Here is a 25,640-nt window from a genome sequence, read left to right on the forward strand (position 1 = left end):
AATCACTTTGCTGTACACCAGAAACTAACACAACATTGTAAAGCAACCATATTTCAATTCAAAAAAAAACTAAAACTGAAAAAAAAAATGTGACAATGTATTGTATTTTTATTTTTAATCTGTTCAAAAATTGTACATAATTTCTTTGCACTCATCCCAGAAAAGTCACAACTGCAACCTGCAGAAGTAAAAAGTAGAGACTTGTTGAGCTTATCACTTGGGAGCGGTGCCTTACATCTTAGTCATGAGGATAGCAGCAGATACGGCCAGCATCTGAAGATAGATGAAGAGAGTTCAAGTATAGAGTTTGGAGCCTCTGATATGAAATACTTACTATATGAGGATGAGTGGGATTTCACGGTAAGATTCATGAGAAGACATTTGACTACTAGAGAAAATGTTGCTTTATTAGTTACTGGAGAAAATTAACCGGAAGTATGGTTGCTGAAAAATTCTATTTGCAATTATTAGTAAAATTTGCCAACCATTCATGTCTGTCACTAGATACTATTTTCACTCCTACCCTTGCCCAACTTACTACATATATTCATTTATAGACATCCATTACTAGTATACCATGTAAGTTATCTAGTGCTACATAAATTACCTCAAGAATTAGTGGCTTATAACAATAAATCATTTATTCTCTTTCAGGGCTTCTGTTGGTTAGAAATTTGGGAAGGTCTCCAGTGGACAGTCCTCACTTGGGTTCTCTAGAAGGTGCAGTTATATTTGGCTGAAGGCTTGATTTGGGCAGAGAGATCCACTTCCAAGGTGGCTCACTCACATGGCTGGCAAGTTGATGCTGGCTAAGCCGGGGGCCTCAGTTCTTCACATGGGCCTCCTTACAGGGCACCTTTGTTGTCCCTTTGTTACAGTATCTGGCTTCTTCCAAAGCAATCAGTCCCAGAGACCAAATGTTTCATATGACTTAGCCTTGGAAATCGTACACCAACACTTCCATCATATTCTATTTGTTGATGTAGCTACAAAGTTCCAACCAAAGAGAAACAGTGTAGCTCCTGCATCTTGAAAGAGGAAGGTCAGCATCATATTGTAAGAAAAGCATGTGGGATAGGATGTATATTAGCATGACCATCTTTGGAAAGTACAAACAGTCACATATACCATTAGGTGAAACCTAGATTATCAAGCCTTTTAGTTTTAAAACCGTTTGGTACATTCCAGTCACTTTCACATCCACCCCTTGCTGTTTTCCCTCTTGGTACTACCAATAGCCTTGAAAGTTCTCCTCGAACTTAAAAGTCTGGTAGGAGAAAGAGTGATTAAGAAAGCAATAGAAGCTGAATAAATCAACAAAAACCATTTTAACTAACTACAACTCAGTCCTGCTACCATCAAGTGATAATTTAGACTAAAGCTCTAGTCTCTATAACACTCAAACACCCCCATGAGTATCTTGGAATCATGATGCCTTGTATGTTACAATAACCTCATGCTAGTGGACAACTAACTGTATAAAATTCCAAACTTGCACACCATTTGGTTGAATGAAAAACCTTCTTACTTTTAATTTTTTTGTTTTTATCCGTTGAGTTTATTTATTTAAATTTCTTTTTAAGTTGACTTAAAATGTTGTGGTAATTACTGCTGTACAGCAAAGTGACTCAGTTATACATGTATATGTATACATACATTCTTCTTCTTCACGTTCTTTTCCATTATGGTTTATCGCAGGATATTGAATATAGTTCCCTTTGCTATACAGGAGGACCTTGTTGTTTATCCATTCTCTGTATACCAGTTTGCATCTGCTGACCCCAAACTCCCACTCCTCCCTTCTCCCACCCCCTCTCCCCCTTGGCAAACCACCAGTCTATTCTCTATGTCCCTGATTTTCTGTTTCATAGATAGGTTCATTTGTGTCATATTTTAGATTCCACACGTGATATCATATGGTATTTGTCTTTCTCTGACTTACTTTACTTAGTACGATAATCTGTAGTTGCATCCATGTTGCTGCAAATGGCATTATTTCATTCTTTTTTTATGGCTGAGCAGTATTCCATTGTATATATGTACCACATCTTCTTTAACCATTCATCTGTTGATGAACATTTAGGCTTTTTCTATGTCTTGGCTATTGTGAATAGTGCTGCTATGAACATAGGGATGCATGTATCTTTTTGAATTATAGTTTCGTCTGGATATACGCCCAGGAGTGGGATTGCTGGATTATATGGTAATTCTATTTTTAGTTTTCTGAGGAACCTCCATACTGTTTTCCATAGTGGCTGCACCAACTTACATTCCCACAAACCGTGCAGGAGGGTTCCCTTTTCTCCACACCCTCCCCAGCATTTGTTATTTGCAGACATTTTGATGATGGCCATTCTGACCAGCGTGAGGTGGTAACCCATTGTAGTTTTGATTTGCATTTCTCTAATAATTAGCGTTGTTGAGCGTCTTTTCACATGCCTATTGGCCATCTGTATTTCTTCTTGGAAGAAATGTCTCTTTAGGCCCGCTTTTTGATTGGGTTGTTTGTTTTTTTGTTGTTGACTTGTATGAGCTGTTTGTACATTTTGGAAATTAAGCCCTTGTTGGCTGTGTCATTTGCAAATATTTTCTCCCATTCTGTAGGTCATCTTTTCCTTTTGTTTATGATTTCCTTTGCTGTGCAGAAGCTTGTAAGTTTAAGTCCCATTTGTTTATTTTCACTTTGATTTCTATTGCCGTAGGAGACTGACCTAAGGAAACACTGGTATGATTTATGTCAGAGAATGTTTTGCCTACATTCTCTTCTAAGACCTTATTTTCCACGGAAGTTTTTGATGTGGTGGAAATGGTATTGTATGTGCTACAGACTGAATTTTGTCCCCACCCCTCCCGCAAATTCACATGTTGAAGCCCTAACACACAATATGACTGTAGCTGGAGATACAGGCTTTAGGAGTTAATTAAGGTTATATGAGGTCATGAAGATGGGCCCTCATCTGATAGGACTGTGGCCTTATAAGAAGAGGCTTTGCCTTGTGAGAACGCTGTGAGAAGGCAGCCATCTGCCAGCCAGGAAGAGGCTCTCACCAGAACCCAACCATGCTGGCATCCTAACGCTGGACTTCCCAGCCTCCAGAACTGTGAGAAATAAAGTTCTGTCGTTTCAGCCACTCAGCCTGTGGTATTTGCTATGGCAGTTCAAGCAGACTAAGAGAGTCTATTACTTCAGAATCCTGCTCCAGATGGTTCGGAAATACATGGTAGACTTCCATCAATTTACTTTTCTCCTATCTCGCATTTATTGTAGCTCTGCAATTATGTATTTTAAAAGCTACATACAGTTATATGAATTTTTGAGAAATATTAATAAAACATTGCCTTCCTTTTTCATTCTTTGACTCTCCTAAATTCTAATAAATGTTTACTGAGACCCTCACAACATGCCAGGTACTTGTCAGATGCTTGAGAATTTAAGGGGGAGAACAGGAAGAAATGAAGTCTCAAAGACGCCTACGTGGCAGGCCCTACCCTAAATAGTGTACATGCTAGTAGAAAACTGATAAGAAAATCATTGATTACTGTACAGGAGGAATGTACTACCTGTATCTGTCTCCCTGACCAGTCTTTTGCCCCAGCACTTGGTACACAGCCTGGCACATAGTGGGCACTCAGGAAAGGTTTGTTGAAGTGTTGAAGGAATCCAAAAGAAGGAGTTACAGCTTGGAGGGGCTTCCAAGAGGAAGGCCCATTGGGTAGGGCTGGAGCTGTTTCAAGTCAGTTTGGGGTTAGCTGTGGGATTTCATATAAATTAGACTTCTAATTCTGTTTGTTGATATCTGAAACTATATTCAGTTTGACAGAATGTGGTAAGTTTTATATCTACAGTAGATCCTGTGAAATGTGCAAAACCCATGTAGATCTGCTCAATATTAAGATATTTATCGTCGGGCTTCCCTGGTGGTGCAGTGGTTGAGAATCTGCCTGCCAATGCAGGGGACACGGGTTCGAGCCCTGGTCTGGGAAGATCCCACATGCCACGGAGCAACTGGGCCCGTGAGCCACAACTACTGAGCCTGCGCGTCTGGAGCCTGTCCTCTGCAACAAGAGAGGCCGCGATAGTGAGAGGCCCTCGCACCGCGATGAAGAGTGGGCCCCGCTCACCGCAACTAGAGAAAGCCCTCGCACAGAAATGAAGACCCAACACCGCCAAAAATAAAAATAAATAAATATATTAAAAAAAAAATTTATCGTCAAAGATGTTTGCAGATCATTCATTTTGTTCTTAAAATAATATAGAAAACTCTGCTGTGGTTATATCCTGGCCAGCAGAGGGCTATATAAATGCAGCCAATACTTCCTACTTCCTTTTACCAATTAAAGAGCTTGCAGAGAATATATCTCCCCGCTGCAGTTGATGTTCCCTACCCGGCTGAAGCCCCCAAAAGACAAGCCTGAAAGCCTTGCTGCCTGCTCTTTGGGAGATTTGCCTACCATGCCCCCACTGGGTATATAACTTTACTGAGTGGTTTTTATTGACAGTAGCTCTCATATTTCACATGTCATACAGCATTCAGACAATTAGGAGGGCAATGAAATCTGTCATACAGAGGCCAACTACAGTAAATAAAACCTGATCTATGAAGGCTGGTAACTTGCTGAATAACCTCTCCTATTCTCCTCTGTGTCTGTTCACCACAGGATTATGTAAACTTGGGCCCTCTGGAAATGAAGCTCATGACTGTGGAGAGCAAGAAAATGCCCGTCCATGTCCAAGAGGAGGAGACTCCAGTCAAATTCTATGATGATGCCAGGGGCCCGGAAAGCCACATCACATATAAAATGATGAAGTCTCTTCTCTAAGACTGAAATCTGCAAAGTAAAAAACAACTTATACATTTCCTTTGGGAACTGAGGTCTATCAGTCGCCCATTTTATTTACTCTTTGGTCCATTTTTAAAGCAGTTGTCATTTCTAAAGGTCATAATTACATTTAAAATCAAAGATCTTAGTATTCAGCTATTCATTTACTTGCGTGGCCTGAGTGACAAAAATGAAAGTACACTTTATATTTCCACATTCAAGTATACAGGAGCATGACAGTGGGCCAAGATGGTCTCTGAGGTTGCTTACCACTTAAAAATTTACTGATCAATCTTGGATGCCAATCTGAAATAGTTCAATTAGGAATTTTCTGAGAAAATTTAGAGGTTTGCATAGCACTGACTACACATCTTTCCCTCTGAGGGTGCTGAATGATAGATAGCCAGTCCACAATTCAAGTCTACTCTTCTTTAACCTAACACTATAATGAAAATAAAACATTTTAGAAACAAATTTGAGGGTGGTAATTTCTTTTACAAAAATATTCCATCAATAGGGAGGTCCGTCTCCCATCAGCTATATCAAGTCTAAACTGCTGAGTCTCTACCCAAGGTCATTACTCCTTCCCTCTTATTGGTACCACAAGCCAAGGACACTCTGACTGTGCCTGAATTTGGCATCAGCTTTCCATTTTAAAGCTAGTTCTACTTATAAAGCTTTTTACAAGAAATGCCTTTTCTTTTCTTTTTTTTTTGAAATACCTTTTAAATATAAGGCCACAGATAGATTGAAAGTAAATACACCATGCAAACATTAACCAGAAGGAAGCTGGTGTGACCAAACTATTCAACAAAGTAGACTTTAAGGTAAGAAGTGTTAAGAAAATAAAGAGAAAATGAAGAAATATATGTCACAATAATAAGCAGATTAATTCATCAGGATGATATAACAATTCTAAATAATAACATAATCTCAAAATATATAAAACAAAATTTACCAAACTTAAAAGCAATATGGTAAACCTTATGTATATTTTACCACAATAAAAAAAGAAAAAAGGCAGAAACAAATTCACCATCAGACTTGAAGGTCTTACCACACCTCTCTCAATAACTGACTACAAAACAAAACAAAACCCCAATCATTAAGGATATAAAAAGTTAAACAACTGTAGACTACACATACTTTTCAAGTGTACATAAAATATTTACAAAAATAGACTATATCCTGGGCCATAACGTAAGTGACAACAAATATTCAAAATGTTGAAATGCATGGAACGATTCTCTGACCACAGCAGAAAATAACTAAAAACAACAACAACAACAACAACAAAGCTGTAATTTTCAAGTAAGCAAGATACTTCGGAAAAGCCTATGTGTGAAAGGAGAAATCACAAGGAAAAAATACTCTGAATTATAATGAAAAATATGACATCAAAACTTGTGGGAACCAGCTAAAGTGATGTTTAAAGGGAAATTTATAACCTTTCATGTATTAAAAAGAAGAAAGTTTGAAAATTCAATCATCTAAGCTTTCAACTCAGGAATCTAAAAAAAGCAGCAAAAATAAACCCAAAGAAAGTAAAAGAAAGGAAATAAAGAGCAGAAATTAATTAAATAGAAAGTTGACATATAAAAGAGAAAATCAACAAAGTCAAAAGCTGGTTCCTTGAAGGGTTAATTAAAATTGATAACCCATAGTAAGACTAATCAAAAAAGAGAGGAAATAAATGAAAAAGAGACATCACTACAGAATTACAGACATTATTAAAAGGATAAAAGGAAATTAAGCAGAAAAAATCTTTCCCCATAAATTTGACAATTTAGATGAAATGGAAACATTTCTTGAAAAATATTTCTACAAAACAGGAGGAAATAAAAATTCTGATTTAGGCCTAGATATGTTTTTAAAAATCCAATCTGCATTTAAAAAATTTAAGAAGCCAGCTGGCTTGCTTCACTGGTGAATTTTTCCAAACATTTCAAAAAGATACAATACCAAATATATACAAACTCTTTCAGAGAATAGAGAAAAAAGAAACACTTCCAAATTATTCTATGAGGTCAATATTATTCTAATACCAAAACCTGGCAACATCATTACAGGAAAAGAAAATTAAAGGCCAGTATTTCTCATGAAGATAGATGCAAAATCATTCACAAACTATTAGCTTATTGAATCTAGCAATATTATAATATATAATATTTCATGAATAAAGAATGCAAGGTTGGTTTAATATTCAGTAATCAGAGTGGAAACCTAATGAGATCAATGGATTATATCAATATCAATACCCTGGTTGTGACACTGCACTTAATAGTGAAATATTAAATATTTTCCCATTGAGGTCAGGAACAAGACATATATTCACCATCACACTTCTATTCAACAGTGTTGACTAGAACTGGAGTGTTCTAACCAGGCAAGAAAAAGGAATTAAAAGCATAGAGATTAGAAGAAAGAAGCAAATTGTCTTAGAGATGTCAAGGTTTTGTATGTAGATAATCCAAAATAATCTACAAACTACTAGAATTTACAAGTGAATTTAGCAAGGTCACAGAGTACAAGGTCAATAAAGATCCAATGTATTTCTTTATACTAGCAACAAACAATTGGGAAAAATAAAATATAATAGAATCAATAACATCAAATATCAAGGAATTCATGCAATGAAATATAAGCAAAATTTCTATGCTGAAGACTTCAAAACATTGTTGAGAGAAATTAAAGAAAACTTAAATAAATGGAATAAACAGAGAGATACACCATTATCATGAAGTGGAAGATTCAGAAGAGTTAAGATGTCTGTTCTTCCCAACTTGATCTATAGATTCAGTGCAATCCAAATCAAAATGTCAGCATTTTCTTGTAGACGTTAACAAGTTTTTTGTAACATTATTATGGAAATTTATAACCTAGGCAGAAGACCTAGGATAGCCAAAACAATCTTGAAGTAAAACAACAAACTGGAGACCTTAACACTACCAAACTGCAAGACTTAATATAACATTTCAGTAATTAAGACAGTGCACTACAGGCCCAAAGATGAAGAATTAGTCTGGTGGAACAGAATAAAGAGTCCAGAAACAAAGCCACACATTTACAGTCTCTTGACTTCTGCAAAGATGCCCCTATAATTCAGTGGGGGGGCGGGCATGGTCTTTTTTAATAATAAATGATGCTGAGGCAATTGTATATCTGGGAAAAAATGAACATTGACTCTTGCCTCATACCATACACAAAAATCAACTCAAAGTGAATCAGAGACCTAAATATGGCAGGTAAAACAATAAAGCTTTTAGTAGAAAATATAAGAATATTTTCATGCTCCCCTGTGCACATCCAATAGATCCTCAAAGCCTATGCCTGAAATTTTAAACGACATCTGGTACGTGGGTAAATGTGGATTTGGTAGTGTTCCACATGGCTCCATCAAGCCTAATGCTCCCTGTATCAACCACCTCCCTGGGAAAAATAAAAGTCATAAAAATAACCAATCATAAAAAGATTGATAAATTGCATTTTATTAAAATTAATATCTTTTCATTAAAAGACACCATTAATAGAGTCAAAAGGCAAGCCACATATTGGGAGAATTTATTTACTATACATATATCTAACAAAAAAACTGTATCCAAAATATATAAAGTACTTGTACAAATCAGTAGAAAAAAAGACTTGAGGAGGCACTTCACAGAAGAATATATCTAAATGACTAGTAACCCTAAAAAGGAGATCAACACTATCAGTGATGAGGGAAAAGCAAATTAAAACCACGATATACTATACCCACTAGAATGGCTAAAATTTAAAAGTTGAAAATAGTAAATATTGACAAGGATACAGAGTGATTTGAACACCTCTCATAGTTGTTGATGGGAGTATTAATTGGCACAAACACTCTGGAATATGTTTGGCAGTAATTATTAAAGCTGAACATATATATGTATATATGTATACATGTATACATATATGTGTATATGTATGTCATGCTCCAGCAATTTCACTCTTGGCTTAATATGGAACAGAAACAAGTGGTTATGTTTACCTGAAGACAGGAATAAGAATGTTCCTAGCAGCTTTACTGAAAATAGGCCAAAACTTGAAACAGTAGTAGACTATCAGCAGTAGAATATGTAAGTAAATTGTGCTATATTCATGCAATGGAATACTATACAGTAATGAAAGAATAAACTATTTCCATATGCAGCAATGTAGATCAATCTTATAGTCGTAATACTGAGTGAAGGAAGGCAGACACAAAAGAACACATACGGTATGATTCCATTTACACAATGTTCAAAAACAGGACGAGCGTGCTAATCTTGATGATAGAAGTCAGAAGAGTGATTACTTTTGTGGAGGGGAATGACGAGGATGGTACCTGAAAGAGTTTTCTGGTAATTTTGATGAGTGGCAGTTAACATGGATGTGTTCACTTTTTGCAAACATTCATCAAGCAGGACACTTAAGATTTGGTACTTGACTGATACGTTTTATACTTCAGAAAGATTAAAAAAAAAAGCCCCCCCACACACACCCAGGGAATTCCCTAGCTGTCCAGTGATTAGGACTCCCATGCTTCCACTGCAGGGGGCACGGGTTTGATCCCTGGTTGGGGAAATAAGATCCTGTAAGACGCGTGGCACAGCCAAAAAAAAAGTCCCCCCAAATAACCATATTCCAATCCACTCCATAAAGTGACAGTGCCAACGGCAGCAAGAGTGTTTCCTGACAGGAAGGCAGAATACTTTGTTAGGACAATCTTTCAAAGGTCAACAGAAACAGAAATGTCCTTGGAACAGTTAGTAACAATATGGAGTGAACTGGCCAATTTTCTATTCAAGAAAGAAAGGTAAACTTTTTATAGATAAGATCTTTACTTTTCTTGGGTAGGAAAAAAAAAAAAAACTTACTGACTTTCCACTGGGACAAACCAAAGAGCTCCAAGTAACCAACAAATATAGCCTATGTGACAGCTCATTGGTTTCAGTAGGTCAGCAGAAACTGACTTTCACATCTGGAAAGTTCAGACCATGAGATTATTAAAAGAAGCCAGGCATAACATGGTAGGATTCAGCATTTATTTGTTAGGTGTGGCAGTTTCTCCTTCACGATGTAAAATTGAATCAGAAGAAAATATCAAATGACTAAAAGTCCTGTTTGCTGCCAAGATGTCAGAGTAGAAAAGGCATCCTTTGGAAAAAGGGAAGAATTTTCTTTTCTTCTGTTAATATTATTCCTTGCGTTTAGAATTTGCAGGTAGCAGTATCTCTAAAACAAATCTTCGGGATTTTCCTAACAACCTAGATTAATAGCTTAGGGTGGTAGCCCTGTTAGATGACTACATTACAAGGAAATCTCAATAAAGTTGTACCACTGTGAACTTCCTATCAGTGTCACCTATCCAACAAAGCATTTATCAAATGAATCTTTGCACCCAGGCACTGTGTGTAGGACATGAGGGAGGCAACATGAAACTGCCCCTTTCCTCAAGATATTCACGGCCCAGCAAAAGCGCCTGATGGGTCAAGGAGCCTCTCAGCCTTGGTGTAACCTGCTTTCACTCTTGAATACTAACAGCAGAGAAGGAAGAAAGGAAAGTGGGAGACGGCAGAACAGGATATTCTAGGTGGTGCGGTGGTTGTGTTTAACTCAGAATACTTTATTTTTCACAACTTTAGCGATAGGTTTGGAAAAGAAATTTAAGATGAGTTTTGGAGGATTTTATGTTGGTTTCAGTTCTCAGAAAAACCAAGCATGTGAGTTCTATATCTTGTCATTCAAGACTGGGGAAGAGGGGACAGGGTGTTGGCAGCTTTAGCATCAGGCTGGGAATGTGCTTACTGTGGCCCAAGAACGAGATAGGTTTGAAGAAATTAAGGTGTAAAGAGACTGGGCAGCGTGTGGGGAAACACTCTGGGATCAGGCTGGCTGCCTTGAATCTTGGGCAGTCACTTCACCTCTTTCAAGCCTATTCTCCTCAGTATTACATGGACCTAATTCCTGTATTGAAGGATTGTTTCAAGGATGACAGAGACTGCATGTAACCTGCACACAGTAGATATGCAATACATGGCAGTTGAAATGATAATTGACATTTAACAGCAATCTCTGGGAGAAAGGCCTAAGACTTCTGCTTGACTTTACAGTACATTCACTCAAAGGTGCACAGAGTGTGCCCGTGTCTGATCCATCACATGCTGTGAGGTGCCGAAAAAGCTCTGATGGCAGCTGGGCCCTGCATGCTTGTATCAAGGGGCTCACTCTATCCTGGGGTTGTTACTGAATCAGATTTGGGTCCACTAACCTGTGTGCAGTAAAGGCAATCTACTGACACTAGGTTGTGGTGAAGAGAAGTGCAGCATTTATTGCAGGGCCAAGCAAGGAGTATGGGTCGTTAATGCTCTAAAGACCCAAGTTCCCTGATGGCTTTCAGGGAAAGGTTTTCAAAGAGAGGGTGAGGGAGAGGGTTGTAGGTGTGGACAGGTGATCAGCTGTGGACATTCTTCTGATTGGTTGGTGGTGAGGTAAGTGGGAGTCAACATCATCAACCTTCTGGTTCCAACCAGACTAGGGTCTATGTGCTTGGGGGTCAAAATGCAGTTAACTTCCTCCACCTGGTGGGGGTTTCAGTATCTGCAGAACAGCTCAAGGACATGGCTCAGAATATTATCCACAGCCCTTGAAGAGGAACTAAAGGTCCTGGACTGTTTAATGGCTAAACTGTTATTATTTTGTCTTGCTTGTTTTCCTTTCTGCATTTTCTCACTTCTCTGATTAAATTTGCTCTTTGGGACTCTGGGAGGGCCTAGGAGGCTAAAGTTTTTCTACAAACAAGATGCAGGCAGAGAACATAGGAAGGGTCTGTCCTGGGAAGGCACCATAGGATCCTGATCAATTACAATCTCCCCTTTTCTTTGATACTCCTCAATCTTGAGGGAGAACAACTGGAGAACAAGGAATAGAGTTCTGGATAGAGAGGTTAGTCAGAAACTCAGCAGAGGAACTCACTTCTAGGGGGGAATTCGTTTCGGGGTGGCTGGAAAGAGGGCTCAGCCACCCACTGGTGTGAGGACTCTAAGAAGCCCTGCCCTGGATCTGCCGATCTACATCAGTAGGGACAAGTAGTAAACCCAGTTCCAAAATTCTTAGGAGTGCGGTGGAGGAAGGGCACTAAACACTGTGGGTCAGTGGCAACAATTTTGTTTCTTTCTGAATCCTAGAGTCAGACACTGGAGTGATTCAGGGTCAGGGAGACCAAGGGGATTTTTGTGGCAATAAAGGGCTGTTTGTTAAAGGCCCGCTTGATCCTTGCTTGTTTTACTAGATCTCAACACAACAGTTCTCTGTATTTTTCTTGGAATAAAACTGGCTTTTGCACTAGACACAAGGAACTGTGCCCTCAAGCAGCGGAGGCTTTCTAAATATTAGTGACTTTAACTTGATTAAGTATTTCCATTTCCTACTCCTGTGACTTTGTGAGGCTCGAGTTCCCAGAAAGGCTGCTTTTTGGACCATGACTCTTTAGATTGGTTATGTTTTAGGTCATTCTGTTCTTATGATCTACATAAGTGCTAAAAATCATCAAGATACTTTTAAAAGATTCTTCACATGGAAAAGTTTTCAGATTTCCAGCCAGCAAAAGAGTTTGAAAGGACTGCAGATGCAGATATACTCAAAGATTCTTAGTAAAAGGTTTTGTCAGCATTTCCTTCCTCAAATCCTTTGCTCAACTCACTGACCTCTCGCCTTCTTGGGTTAGGGCCACCTTTTTGTATAGTCTCAGCTATAAAAATATGCTAGGCCTTGCAACATTTCCCTCCTCCTAAGAGGAATGAAAATTAACTCTGTTGGATTCCCCTCTGCCTGACTAACAGAGGCCAGCGAAGCATTTTTATCTTTAAAGCCCTCAGACACAAAATCAGAGGGATGGTGGGCTCTGGCCTCACTTGAGGTTCTGGTGCAAGTGTGCAATTAACTTCAGATCTTTGACGTTCTTTGACTGCTACATTTCATTTTGCATGGGTCATTTTCTCCTAGCCACTTAAAAAGTGTCCTCTGTGGCTTTTGCGCTATTTATGTAAAAATGTCAACTTGGGATACAGCAGGGCCTAAAATCTATTGAGAAGGTACACATTTCCAACATGCTTGTAACATTTGCCGAACACTAACAGTTTGGATTTGCTTATTTTTCCTTTTATAAGCTTTTAATTTTTGCATTTAATTCCTTTGAAATATTTAAATTCTAAAACTATAAACTGTAATTCTTTTTTAGGATATCTCAGATCTCAAATTACAATATGTGACATGGTAGGGTTTTGAGGTCATTGAGCAGAAAAGTTTCAAGAAATTAGCAATTATTTTAATAAAAAATGTATGACTACAATAGTAGCTGCTAGTTTTCCTTCAAATCTATTCTCCCCGTTTCAATAATAATACATTCATTTAGTTGTTGAGTTGAGAATACGGTCACCCCAATTAAAGTCTCTGTTTCCCAGCTTCCCTTGCAGCCACGTGACAAAGTTCTGGCCAATGGAAGGTGAATAAAAGTTGTGCACAATTTCTGGGTCATCCCTTTCCCTCCCCTTCTCCCCCCTTCTTTCATCCTGCTGCTTGGAATGTAGTTCTGCTGCTCAGCCACAGTGGACTGTGTGACGAGAGGAACACCTTAAGGCCCGTGGAACAGCAAGACACCCAGCACCTAAAAGTGGACACCTAACAACCTTGCAAAGCTGCCGTGCCCACTCAGACTTTCACGAGAGAAAATAAACTTCTGTCTTGTTTGAGTCATTGTTAGTGTGAACTTTCTGTTACACACAGCCAAACCTAATCCTAAAACAGAGACTGACATGAATATTAATTTCACTGAAGTCAATGTTTTCAATAGTAAAATGTAGTCTCCAGGACACTAAATAAGTCTTTGCGATAAGTATCTATTCTCTGTTATAAATTTTAAAAAGGGCTCAAACTACTTTAGAAAGTATTCTGCTTTATCTGAGGGCATTTAAAACTGCCGACCTAAGTATACTTAGATTTGTCGGGCTTGCTGTTTTCAAAACAGTGTTCTGTCGCACCAAACTACAGTATTGCTGAAGCTGCCTCAGCACCCAGGACTCCTGCTTGAGGTCATGTGGAGTCAGGGGCTCGGGGTTCAAGCTTTGGAAGCAGCTCATGGAACCTCCACCAGCACTGCACTGACATCAACTATGCAAACAGAGCAGGTTGGATAAATCCAAAGACTGATATTTTCAAAGGTTCTTTAGTAATACTAATAATGGCAAACACTTAAATGCACTTATTAAACGCACTTTACTTACATTAACCTAGTTGATCCTTCTTATAATCCTATGAAGGTAGGGTCTCTAATCATTCTCATTTCACAGATAAAGAAACAGGCAGAGGGAAATTTAGTAACTTTCCCAAAGTCTCCCAGCTAGTAAGAGACAGTCAGGATTTGAACACAGGTGTTTTGTCTCCAGAATCTAGGCTCTTAACCACAAGCTATTCTGCATTCCAGTAAGAATAGTAACTATGTACTGAACTTCTATCGTGTGCCAGGCTGTTTTAAAATGCTTCCATTTATTAATTCATTGACTACATTGGCCCTATGAGGTAGGCACTATTATACCATTTTATAGATGAAACTGAGGCACAGGGAGAGTATGTAACTTGCCCAAACTAGGGTTCAAACCCATAGCAAGGCTGCAGAGTCCACACTGTTACAGCTATGCTGCATTTTCTCATCAAGAAGCAGGTGCTTTCCTCAATGATGGAAATGCTTTCAGAAGGGAAGGAGAATGCTCTTCAAAAAAAGAGCATTTTCTGCACATTTTCCTCCGTATACACCTGTATTCCAGGCTCTCCATTTGCCTTTCTTCCACCTCCCAGCCCATCTCACCTCCACTCCGGACCACTCAGCTTTCCGCTTCCTCCCGCTGATTTTTCAGCCTATCTCCTCTCTCTTTTTTTAAACTTCCTTAACTCCTTCTACTCTAAGTAATTAACGCTGTTAGTACATTTTTTCAGCTCTATTAAGATATAACTGACAAAAATTTCAGGTATTTACAGTGTATAATGTGATGATTTGATACACGTATACATTGTGAAAGTATTCCTGCCATAAAGTTAACACATCCATCACCTCATATTCTTACCTTTGGTGGGGGGCAGGGTGAGAACATTTAAATTCTACTCTCTTAGTAAATTTCAATTACACAATATAGTGTTATCAACTATAGTTACCATGCTATTCATTAGATCCTCAGACCTTATTCTTTTTATAACTAAAACTTTGTACCCTTTTAATAACCTCTCCCTATCTCCCCCACCCTCCAGCCCCTGGAAACCAATTTTCTACTTTGTTTCTTTTTTTTTTTTTTTAATTCCACATATAAGTGATAGCATACAGTAATTGTTTTGCTTTCACTTAGCATAATGCCTCACAGTTTCATCTATTTTGTCATAAATGACAGGATTTCCTTCTTTTTAAAGATGGAATATTTCATCGTGTGTATATTTATCACAATTTTTTTATCAGTTCATCTGTTAACAGACACTTAGGTTGTTTCCATATCTTGGCTGTAGTGAATAATGCTGCAGTGAACATGAGAGTACAGTTGTCTATTTGAGATAATGGTGCTGTTTCCTTTGGATGTACACCCAGAAGCAGGATTGCTGGATCATGTTCTATTTTTAACTTCTTGAGGAACTTCCATACTGTTTTCCATAGTGGCTGTACTAGCTTACATTCCAATCAACAGTGCACTAGGGTTTCTTCTCTCCAAATCCTCACCAGTATTTGTCATCTCTTGTCTTGTTGATAATAGCCATCCTAATAGCCTCACAGGTGTGAGGTGATATCTCACTGTGGTTTTGAGTTTCATTTCCCTGATGATTAGTGATGCTGAGTACCTTTTCATGTACCTGTTGGCTATCTGTATTTCTTCTTTGGAAAAATAATTATTCAGGTCTTCTGCCCATTTTTAAACTGTTTTTTTTTTTGGAGTTTACGAATTCTTTATATATTTTGGATATTAACCCCTTATTATCATTTGTATCATTTGCAAATATCTTCTCTTGTTCATTAAGCTGCCTTTTCTTTTTGTTGAGTTTTGTTTAGTTTCTTTTGCTTCACAAAAGCTTTTTAGTTGATGTAATCCCACTTTTTTTACTTTTGCTTTTGTTACCTTTGCTTTTGGTGTCAAATCCAAAAAATAATTGCCAGGACCAATGGTGAGGAGCTTACCCCCTATGTTTTCTTCTAGAGGTTTTCCAGGCGCAGGTCTTACATTTAAGCCTTTAATTGAGTTGATTTTTGTATATGGTGTAAGATAGGGGTCCACTTTTATTCTTTTGCATGTGGCAATCCAGTTTTCCTCACATCAAGTATTGAAGAGACTATCCTTTCCCCATTGTATATTTTCTGCTCCTATACTGAAAATTGACCATATATGCTGGGGTTTTTTTCTGGGCTCTATATTCTGTTCCACTGATCTATGTGTCTGTTTTTATGCTAATACCATACTGTTTTGATGACTGTAGCTTTGTAATGTAGTTTGAAATCAGGACGCATGATACCTCCAGCTTTGTTGCTCTTTCTCAAGATTGCTTTGACTATTCAGCATCTTTTGTGATTCCATACAAATTTTAGGACTGTTTTTTCTATTTCTGTGAAAAATGCTATTGGATAGGGCTAGCTAGCATGGAATCTGTAGAGTGCTTTGGGTAGTGTGGACATTTTGACAATATTAATTCTTCTAATGCATGAGCACAGAACAGCTTTCCATTTATGCCTTCTTCAATTTCTTTCATCAGTGTCTTATAGTTTTCAGGGTATAGACCTTTGACCTCCTTGGTTAAATATATTCCTAAGTACATCTGACCACTGGAAAACATTTATATTTTTTCAGTCAATATATACTACAGTACTACATGATCCACAGTTGTTTAAATTTGATTAGCTAATATTCCATTGAAGTTTTACATCTATGTTCATCAGGCATATTGGCTCCTACTTTTCTTGTAGTGACCTTGCCCAGTTTTATTATCAGGATAAAGATGGCCTCAAACAAAGAGTTTGGAAGTATTCTTTTTTATGTTTTGGAAGAGTTTGAGAAGTGCGGGTATTAATTTGTTATGTGTTTGATAGAATTCACCTGTGAAGCCATCTCATAAATTGCCAGTGCTGTGGGTCTCATAAATGCAAGCCTTGTTGGTGTTTTGGGGGCCCATCCCTTGTGTGGGAGTCTTAAAAGTTGAGGTGCTAAATGTGGGATCCAAACCCTTCACTCCTCAGGGAAAAGCTGGAATTGGACGTTCCCTCCCAATTGTTTGGTGCTGTGCTGGGGTGGAGTTTATGGTGAAAGTGTGTCTCAGCCTTACCTACGTGTTTTGATGTGGGTATTTGTGTTCTCATTCACTTGATGTGTAAGGGTTGCTCAGCTATGACTACATTTCCTATAGAGGTAATTGCTCCATGTGTAGCTGTACATTCAGTGTGCCTGTGGGACAAGGGGAGTTCAGAAGTCTCCTGTCACCTTGGTCAACCTTCAGTAAATGCTCCTTCTACTGTTTGTGTCTTATCTTTGGTCAGCTCTTCCAGCTAATCCTCACAGGGCCTAAGTTTTGCTCATACTTAAGAGGACTATTATAATTGTCTCCTGACTGATTTGCCATTTCCTTCTTTTGTCTCAGTACAGCAGCCACAATGACCTTTTTGCCAACAAAAGTTCTTATAGAATCCTCTGCTCAACGTGTGCAGTGGCATCCCAGCTCAGAATGAAATCCAAACCTCAGCATGACCTAGAAAGCCCTGCCCACTGCCACCTCTCTGACCTCTGCTCCCACCAAGCTCCCTCCCACCCACTCTGCTCAAGCCTTCCTGGTATCCTTGATGCTGCTCAGAGAAGCCAAGCATAGTCTCCTTTAGCATCTTTGGTCTTTCCTCTGCCTATGTGGAGAGGGCAACCAGTGACCACATCTTACCATCTTGCTTCCTCACTTCATTTGTCTTTGCTCAAAGGTCATCTCATCAGAGGTCTTCCTTGATAACTTATAGAAAGTAGCACCATACTCTGATCATATCAGTCTATCCCTTCACCCTTTTTTTCAGAGTACTCATCATGTCATGAAATATTTGTCCATTGACTATTCTCACAAGAAAATACACTCCATAAAAGCAAAGTTTTTCTTTTTTTCCTGCAGAAACACGTTTATTCAAATGACGGGCAGGAAGCAGTGGCAGCAGGGGGTGAGGGTGGCCAGGTGGAGGCTGTGCAGATTAGCACTGCTCCCCTACATCCCTTGTGATCCTGCTTTGACAGCCACCCAAGCTGTTGGCATCAGGATCAGAAATACTTTCCCTCCTCTCCCAAACTGAATAAATAGCGTCCCTCTCCCGAGAGCCGGGAGGAAACTCATGTGCTGAGCTTGGTGCCCTATCACAGTCCACAAAACCCTTATTGTTTCTCACACCTAAAACTACTGGCTCATAGAAGGCTCTCAAAGTGTCAAGTGGATGAACAAAGTAAATTTACTTTCATCTTAAAGAAAACTCTTCCTTGGCCTGTATGCCCTCTGCTTATTGTCCTTTACCTTTTTTAGTTCATAACCAAGCTTCTTGATACCTCTACATTCTTCCCACCTCCTCGATTCCATGTAATCTGTCTTCTGTCCCTGCAATGCCTGCGTATAGCTAGGGGTAGGGTTTAAATTCCTACCTGCTCAGTCCAATGGGCAAGTTTGAGGCTTTATTCCACTTGATTTGACTATTCCTGACTTCAACTATGTCCTCGACATCTCTTTATTGGTTATTCTCTAGTTGACTGTTCTTTCCTGGTCTCCATTAATTCTTTACTACCCTTTAATGGAAATATTCTCTGGGACTCATCACTGAACTTATCCTTGGCCCGCACAGTTGTTCCTTTGGTAATCTTGATCACTGTGATGTATTCTCCCACATATTTTCCATACTTTGGGTTAATTTCTTTCGATTTCCAGAAGAGGGATAACAGGGCAAAGGATACAAATATTTTTATGGCTTTCTGAAAGGACTGATTTACAGTGTCCCTAAAAATGATGAGTTGCTAGTTTTCCCTCCCAGGAGTGATAGGATTTGTACAGTGAAAATAGGTTAAACGTATAGATGCAAAGGGGCAGAAAACTCGAGTTCTATTCAGTGAAGAGAAAATGCCTGAGCAGAAGTACCTAGAATGGAGGTATGAGAAAGGTTGAAATTGTTGTAGACCTTGAATACTTGATGAGCATTGAGCCACACAAGCACACTGAAGGATTCCAGCAGTTAAAGTGCAGGATTGAAGGGGAGGGGCTGGAGCCAACCAGACAGATGAATCCAGCATGTGATGGATAATCCCCACCCTTCTCTGGAAGCTACAAATTGAGGAGAAAATTGTCAAGTGTCGAAACTTCGTGAAACACGTATGGTAAGGCTTGCGATTGAGAAACTATGCCTGAGAAGCTGCTTGTTAATTGTGAAACTAAAAATGCCTGTGGGTCCTGTAGTTTCCCATAACACAGGACAAGTTTCCTGGGGAGTTCCACTTACCTTCTAAATTTCATATGAAAGTAGAACTCCTGCCGATGAGTGGGAGCCCCTCTTCTCTACTGGGTAACCCGGCAGGGAATCTTGTTCTCCTAAGCACTTCAGACCAGTACTCCTCCTGTCTTCAGTGGAGACTCCTTCCCTCCACCTCATTGTCAGCAGACCAACCCTTCCCTGAGGGTTGAAAACATATCTTACCTTTGGTTGGCTTGGGAACTGGCAGAGCTTGGGGGTAGTGCACACTGGCTCTAATCTGGAATGATAACAGTAAAGATCTGAGTCTCTAATTGTCTACTATCTGCTGATGTAAACTAATCCATGACACTCACGCTACTTTGTGTTGCAGGGATGGGGTGGGCGTGGCTTCAGGGAGGAATGCATTCCATTAATCTGATCTCTTAGTCTCTGATATGAACAATTCCTATTTTTAAACTTATGTGCTATACAGCAATTGACGTCCCCTAGCTAAAACCCGACACCCAGGTTATTCATCTGGGTACATTTTCTAAAAGTATAATTGCTGGGTGAAGGGTAAGAACTCTCAAGTCTTCTGACAACATATCACCAAAAAAAAAAAAAAAAAAAAAAAAAAAAGGTGTACTGGTTTATACTCACTTCAGCTTTAGATTAGCAATCAAACTCTGTGCACTCTTGCCGCCCATGCTGTTAAACAGATGCCGTTTGACAGGCAAAATGGCATCCTCCATAACAGTATACAGCACAGTGGTTATGGCAGACCTGGAGCCAGACCATAAGGGCTCAGGACTGCAGCTCAACCACTTAGTTGTTAAGGTGTTAAGGATCACACAGTAAGTGATTTACCCCAGCCGCTAGGCCTGTACCCTTATCTATAAAATAGGTATAACAAAGGTGCCTCCTTCACAGACTTGATTAAATGAACAATCTGTCCAAAAACACTCAGAACAGCCTTACACTTGGAAAGCACTGTTGTTTTCATTTGAATTTTTCAGTTACTACTAAACTCTTTTCATTGGTCATTAGTATTTCATCTTTGATGAACAGTTTTTTTTAATCATATCCTTCCCCTTTTTCTATCTGACTGAGAGTCACCTGTATTTTCCTTCATCTTTATAGTTCCTTACATTTATACTTAACTCACTTGAAATTTATGTTGGTATTATGTTGGAGGGAATTCCATCCCCCTTCCCCAAATAGATATATGATGCTAGTAAAACTGGCTTATATAAATACGCTTTTGAAATGCCATCTCAATCACAGAAACACCTCAGTTTTAAGGTTCATTATTTGTATGAGAAAAACACTTGTTTCTCCTTTACTCACACTTACAATATACACCAGATGTGTGGGTTTTCCACACAAATTTTAGCACAAACCCCATAGGTTACGGGCTCAGTCCCACAAGATTGCCTCCCCCCACAAGACTTCAGAGGCCAATTACAAGTCCAGATTGTCACCTGTACTCCTGACTGATCAGCTATAAATCAGGGCTCCTGTGACTGACCCCCTTCTTGGTTTTGATAATTTGCTAGAATGGCTCACAGAATCCAGGAAAACACTTAAACTTTACCAGTTTACTGTATAATAAAGGATATGATAAAGGATACAGATGGACAGCCAGATGAAGAGACACATAGGGCAAAGTCTGGAAGAGTCCCGAATGCAGGAGCTTCTGTCCCCATGCAGTTGGGGTGCACCACCCTCCTGGCACATGGATATGTTCACAACCTGGAAGCTCTCTAAACTCCTTAATATTAGCATTTTTATGGAGGCTTCATTCACAAGGGCACAACTGATCATTAACTCAGTCTCTAGCCCCCTCCCCCTTCCTGGAGGATGAGGCTACAGCTGAAAGTTCCAAGCTTCTAATCATCTCTTGGTCTTTCTGACCGGCCACCATCCTGAAGCTATCCAGGAACCTATCAAGAGTCGCCCCATTAGAACAAAAAACACTCCTATCACCCAGGAAATTCCAAGGTATTTATAAGCTTTGCGTCAGGAACTAGGGTCAAAGACCAACTATTAGAACAAAAGATGCTCTTAGCACTCGCCTATCACTTAGGAAATAATAGGGGTTTTAGGAGCTCTGTGCCAGGAACCAGGGACAGAGACTATAATATGTATTTTCTATCATTTCACATGATGCTATTTCGTTCATCTTCCTTTTACGTCAATATGACACCAGTTTATCGTACCTTTATTGGACGAAGCAAACTGTCATTCCTTGATTTGTACTTTGGACCCACAGTGATGCAAATTCTGTCCACCACGAATTCCAAATTCTACATTTCAATATAGTTGTCAAAAGGTCAGCTCCTAGCAATAGCTGTTATGAGCAGCAAACACTGGCGTGGCCATTCCTGCACCTGCCTCTGAAGACTGCTGTCTGGGCTCCTTGGGATCTCTCCCTGAGTCTTTCCTCTCCTACAGCAGTGCCTCTGCCTCCTCCAGGTACGTGACACCTGCCATCAATGAGTAATCACACAGAAGTGAAGAGCTTTTCAGTTGCTACCCTACTTCAGGACAAAAATGATGAAACGCAGACTTCACTGCCTTTTAGGACACCACTGAACTAGACGGCAGTGCCAGTGCAGTGTGCTTGATGCTTCCATTTGAAGTGTTCTTGAAATGTCAAGCAAATCAACTGCAAGTTCTGCACATCAGTGCAGACCCCAGAGTCCAGGTTCATGAAGGAGAGAGGGGGCTGCTTACTTCTCTTCTGATATTTCTTTACCTCCACTCCAAGCCAAGGTCACAATAACCCAGTGCTTATTTATCAAGAGTACAGGACAGCTGCCAAGTGCCCAGGATCAAGGCAGACGGGCAGGCGCCTGACTGCAGACGGCTCAGACAGGTTGAGGTTTTAGCTCCCCAGGTGATTCTCACACAGAGACTTTTATTTCAAAACCAACTTTGGAATTAGCTTTTGCAGCAGATAAAGGAAAAGCTCTTTGGAATGAGAACTTATTAGGAAGTGAAGTTTCCATAAAGCTTTGTCCTTGCTTTTCTCTCCTTCTAGGTGTATGCCTAAACCCAGCGTAACCTACTCTGCCTCAGAATGGTCACACCTGCCCCAATAGTAACACCACAGAAAGACCCTAACTTTTGACAATGTGGGTAGTTTCATACAGCATAAAAACTACACCTGCATGCTAGATCAGTAACAAAGGGGACATTTCCTAAGTGCTTATAGCAAAATTAGACTAAAATACTAGCTAGAGACTTAGAAAACATTTCTGGTTGGCGACACACTAAATAGAATGCCACTTCTTAGTAAAAGCAAGGAATCAGCTTGAGGTTTTCTGAGAGAGACTGCATGGAAGATGATACAGCAGCCTTTCCATTCAGAGCCCATTCAGACTGCAGAATTCTAGGTGTAGTCAGACCCACGGAAGGTAGCAAATGTGACAGAACAAAGATCTAAGCTAGATGCAAGGGCCACTGATGGAAGCTGTGGAGCCATCTTTTCTCGAGGATAAGATAGATTAAGTTCACCTGGCTGAATGCTGTGGCCTTTCCATATACTGTGAGCTAGCCACTGCTGAACACACGGGAGCCACCCTCCCCTGAATAGAGAGATTCTGTTTTTCTCCATGGAGTGCTGGAGAATAAGCATTTACATCAGTACTCTGAATTCTCAAGAATTTGGAAACATGTTTATTAGTGACAATAAACAGGAGAAGAGCCTTGGAATTACTTTAGTTCAAGGAGAAACTTATTCCATAAAGGCCTGCTTTCCAGGGGTAATGTTTTGTTGGCTCGTGGAGAAGTAAAAGATTCCTGCTCTAACATAAGGCCTCTTCCTAAATATGGACTCTCACAGTCAATGGTTAAGAAAAGTATATCTTAAAAATATAATGAACAATAATAATGAGATGTTAAAAGGAAAAATTTTGCAAATGATCTGGGATGGGTTAGCTGCCCTCTGCTAACAGTCTTAATTTCTTTCTGCAGCCACTACCAACTTGTTAGCTGGCTAGTAAGATGGTGGGGGCATATACAGGTTTAGAACCTGATTTAGTTATGTATTTTTTTATGTATTCAACAGCTGACTTACTTCACTTGTTACCGTTTTTTTTTTTTTTTTTCTTTTTGCGGTATGTGGGCCTCTCACTGTTGTGGCCTCTCCCGTTGCGGAGCACAAACTCCGGATGTGCAGGCTCAACGGCCATGGCTCACGGGCCCAGACGCTCCGCGGCATGTGGGATCTTCCCGGACCGGGGCACGAACCCGTGTCCCCTGCATCGGCAGGCGGATTCTCAACCACTGCACCACCATGGAAGCCCCCACTTGTTACATTTTGATTAAAGTTAACATGCTCATGTGTGTTGCAGGAGGTGGGAAGTATGCTTCATAGGAGAAGACCATCTGAGAATAGACAGTGGTCATCAGGCTAGACCACAGAGGGAAATAATTCCCTTTTCAGTTTATGCACAGACAGAACAATGGACCATAAAGCAAAGACCTGATTCCAATGTCTGTTAGCTCGTCAACCTGAGCAAGTTCCTTATTCCAATCTGTAAAATGGGTAAAATGTGGATAATACTAATCCAACAAGCCCAAAAGTCTGAACAATAAGATGGAAATGTTTATGAAGGATTTCACAAACTTGAATATGTTGGGAAAAAAAAAAAGTAGTATAAAAGGAACAAGCCATAGACCTCAAATATAACATCCACTCAAACACCACCAGGAGAGACAAATCAAAATCTGTGATGATGTTAAGGAAGTTAACTTACAAAAGTACATTTTCCAGTCTGTATGAAAATGGTTTAATAATAGTGAAACTTAAAAAGTGGTAAAATTAACAATGTATTTTGGTTAAAGACTCTTTTTTCCAACCATGGCAAATAGTATGCAGACATTTATCAATGCAAAGCTTTTAGTCCCTCTATCATGTACTCTGAATCCTACTTACTATTCAACGTGAAACACGATACAGTCAGAGGTTTCTTTGGCAGACATAATCACATGCATCAATATGTCAAATTCAAAGCATTTTCTCCTTAAACTTACCTGACCGAAGGCATCTGATCAAAAGACAAAAATGAACAGTTTTAATAAGTAGTTCAGTTTATCAGTGTCTAGAAGGTAACAAAAGTACCAAGATCAAGCTTTTTGGAAGTTAAGTTAAAAGAGAAATAAATTTTACATTTGATTAAATCATCAAATATAATCACTTGGGTATACTTTTATTAGCAAAAAATAATAATACCAATGATAAAGAAAAGAGGAAAAAAGTAAATGTGCCTCAGACCAGAATACCATAACAAAAGATTTGTGGAAGCTGCATTTTATTTGAAAATCCACCCATTTTTGCTAACATACATTTTAATATTGTAAACAAAAATAGAATCTGCAGAGACAATGCAACAAGTATGCTTAACTCATGTACAGAATTGCTTTCCTACAACAAACTGTCCTTCTTAAGGCCCCTCTCAACCCAAATGTTAAGATGTATTTACACAAAGCACCGATCAACAGTGCAGCTTAATTCTTCGTTAACTAAACTCTTGGCTAGACATTAACTTTAAAGATACTATTTCCCCTTATTTAAAAGGTACATGATCATAACATGGCATGAGCCAAATAAAAGGTTCAAGGATTTTGTCCCCTCCCCTCCCCCCATAACACCTCCTAGAGTTTTACTGAAAAGAAGGAAAGTCTTGAAGTGAAAGCAATTCCTCACATTCATTTTGGAAAGGCCCTAATGTCAAATGGAAAATAATGACATGCCAAGCACAAAGCAGTAAAGTCCCTTCCCAATGCACTAATGCTGAATTTAAAATGTAGTGCTTTTCCCAGTTCTGTGAACTGTTCCCTTGCAAAATCCTAGGCACAGAATTGACTATAAGGATTAATGCATTTATAATGCTTCCCTAAATCCCACAGAAACTGAGAATTCTTAAGCGATTCAGACCTATGGACTTGCCTTAAAATATTTAGTGCTCTGTATGTCAGCTGAAAAGCATTCTGAATCAGATTCATTCTTATGGATAAAAATCAAACATACTGTGTACATCCATACTCATTTTCATAAGGAGGTTTGATACAATATTAATGTTACGTAAATTGATAATCATAAATAAATACAAATACTTAAGGAATGTCTACTGCAAACTGAATATATAATTTTTTAAAAAGAAAAGTTAATTTTAGTTACTGTTTCTGTATCTGTGAGGACTGGAGAAAAGAAAGATACTGCATAATTAAGAATTATGATTTGATCCCCCCAAAAGAGTCCTGTTGCATTACAGTAAAGGACACAGCTCTTCTCTCCAGGCAGCTTTTCCAAATACAAATTTCACTCTTT

General features: G+C 39.1%; 1 protein-coding gene across 2 annotated transcripts in view; it reads left to right on the forward strand.

The window, feature by feature from the left end:
* CCDC83 (coiled-coil domain containing 83) overlaps positions 1 to 4,889 on the forward strand; it is a 42,257-nt gene extending 37,368 nt beyond the window's left edge. Inside the window, exons 10-11 of one of the 2 annotated variants that reach the window (XM_007448830.1) lie at positions 161 to 360; positions 4,660 to 4,821. In XM_007448830.1, coding sequence (XP_007448892.1) covers positions 161 to 360; positions 4,660 to 4,821 — 362 coding nt within the window. Of the gene's footprint in view, positions 1 to 160; positions 361 to 4,659 lie in introns of both variants that reach the window. The other variant, XM_007448831.1, reaches the window with a different exon arrangement.
* Positions 4,890 to 25,640: the final 20,751 nt, after the last annotated feature.

The sequence above is a fragment of the Lipotes vexillifer genome, unplaced genomic scaffold (genome assembly GCF_000442215.2).
Source record: "Lipotes vexillifer unplaced genomic scaffold, Lipotes_vexillifer_v1.1 scaffold771, whole genome shotgun sequence".
Lineage (NCBI taxonomy): Eukaryota > Metazoa > Chordata > Mammalia > Artiodactyla > Lipotidae > Lipotes > Lipotes vexillifer.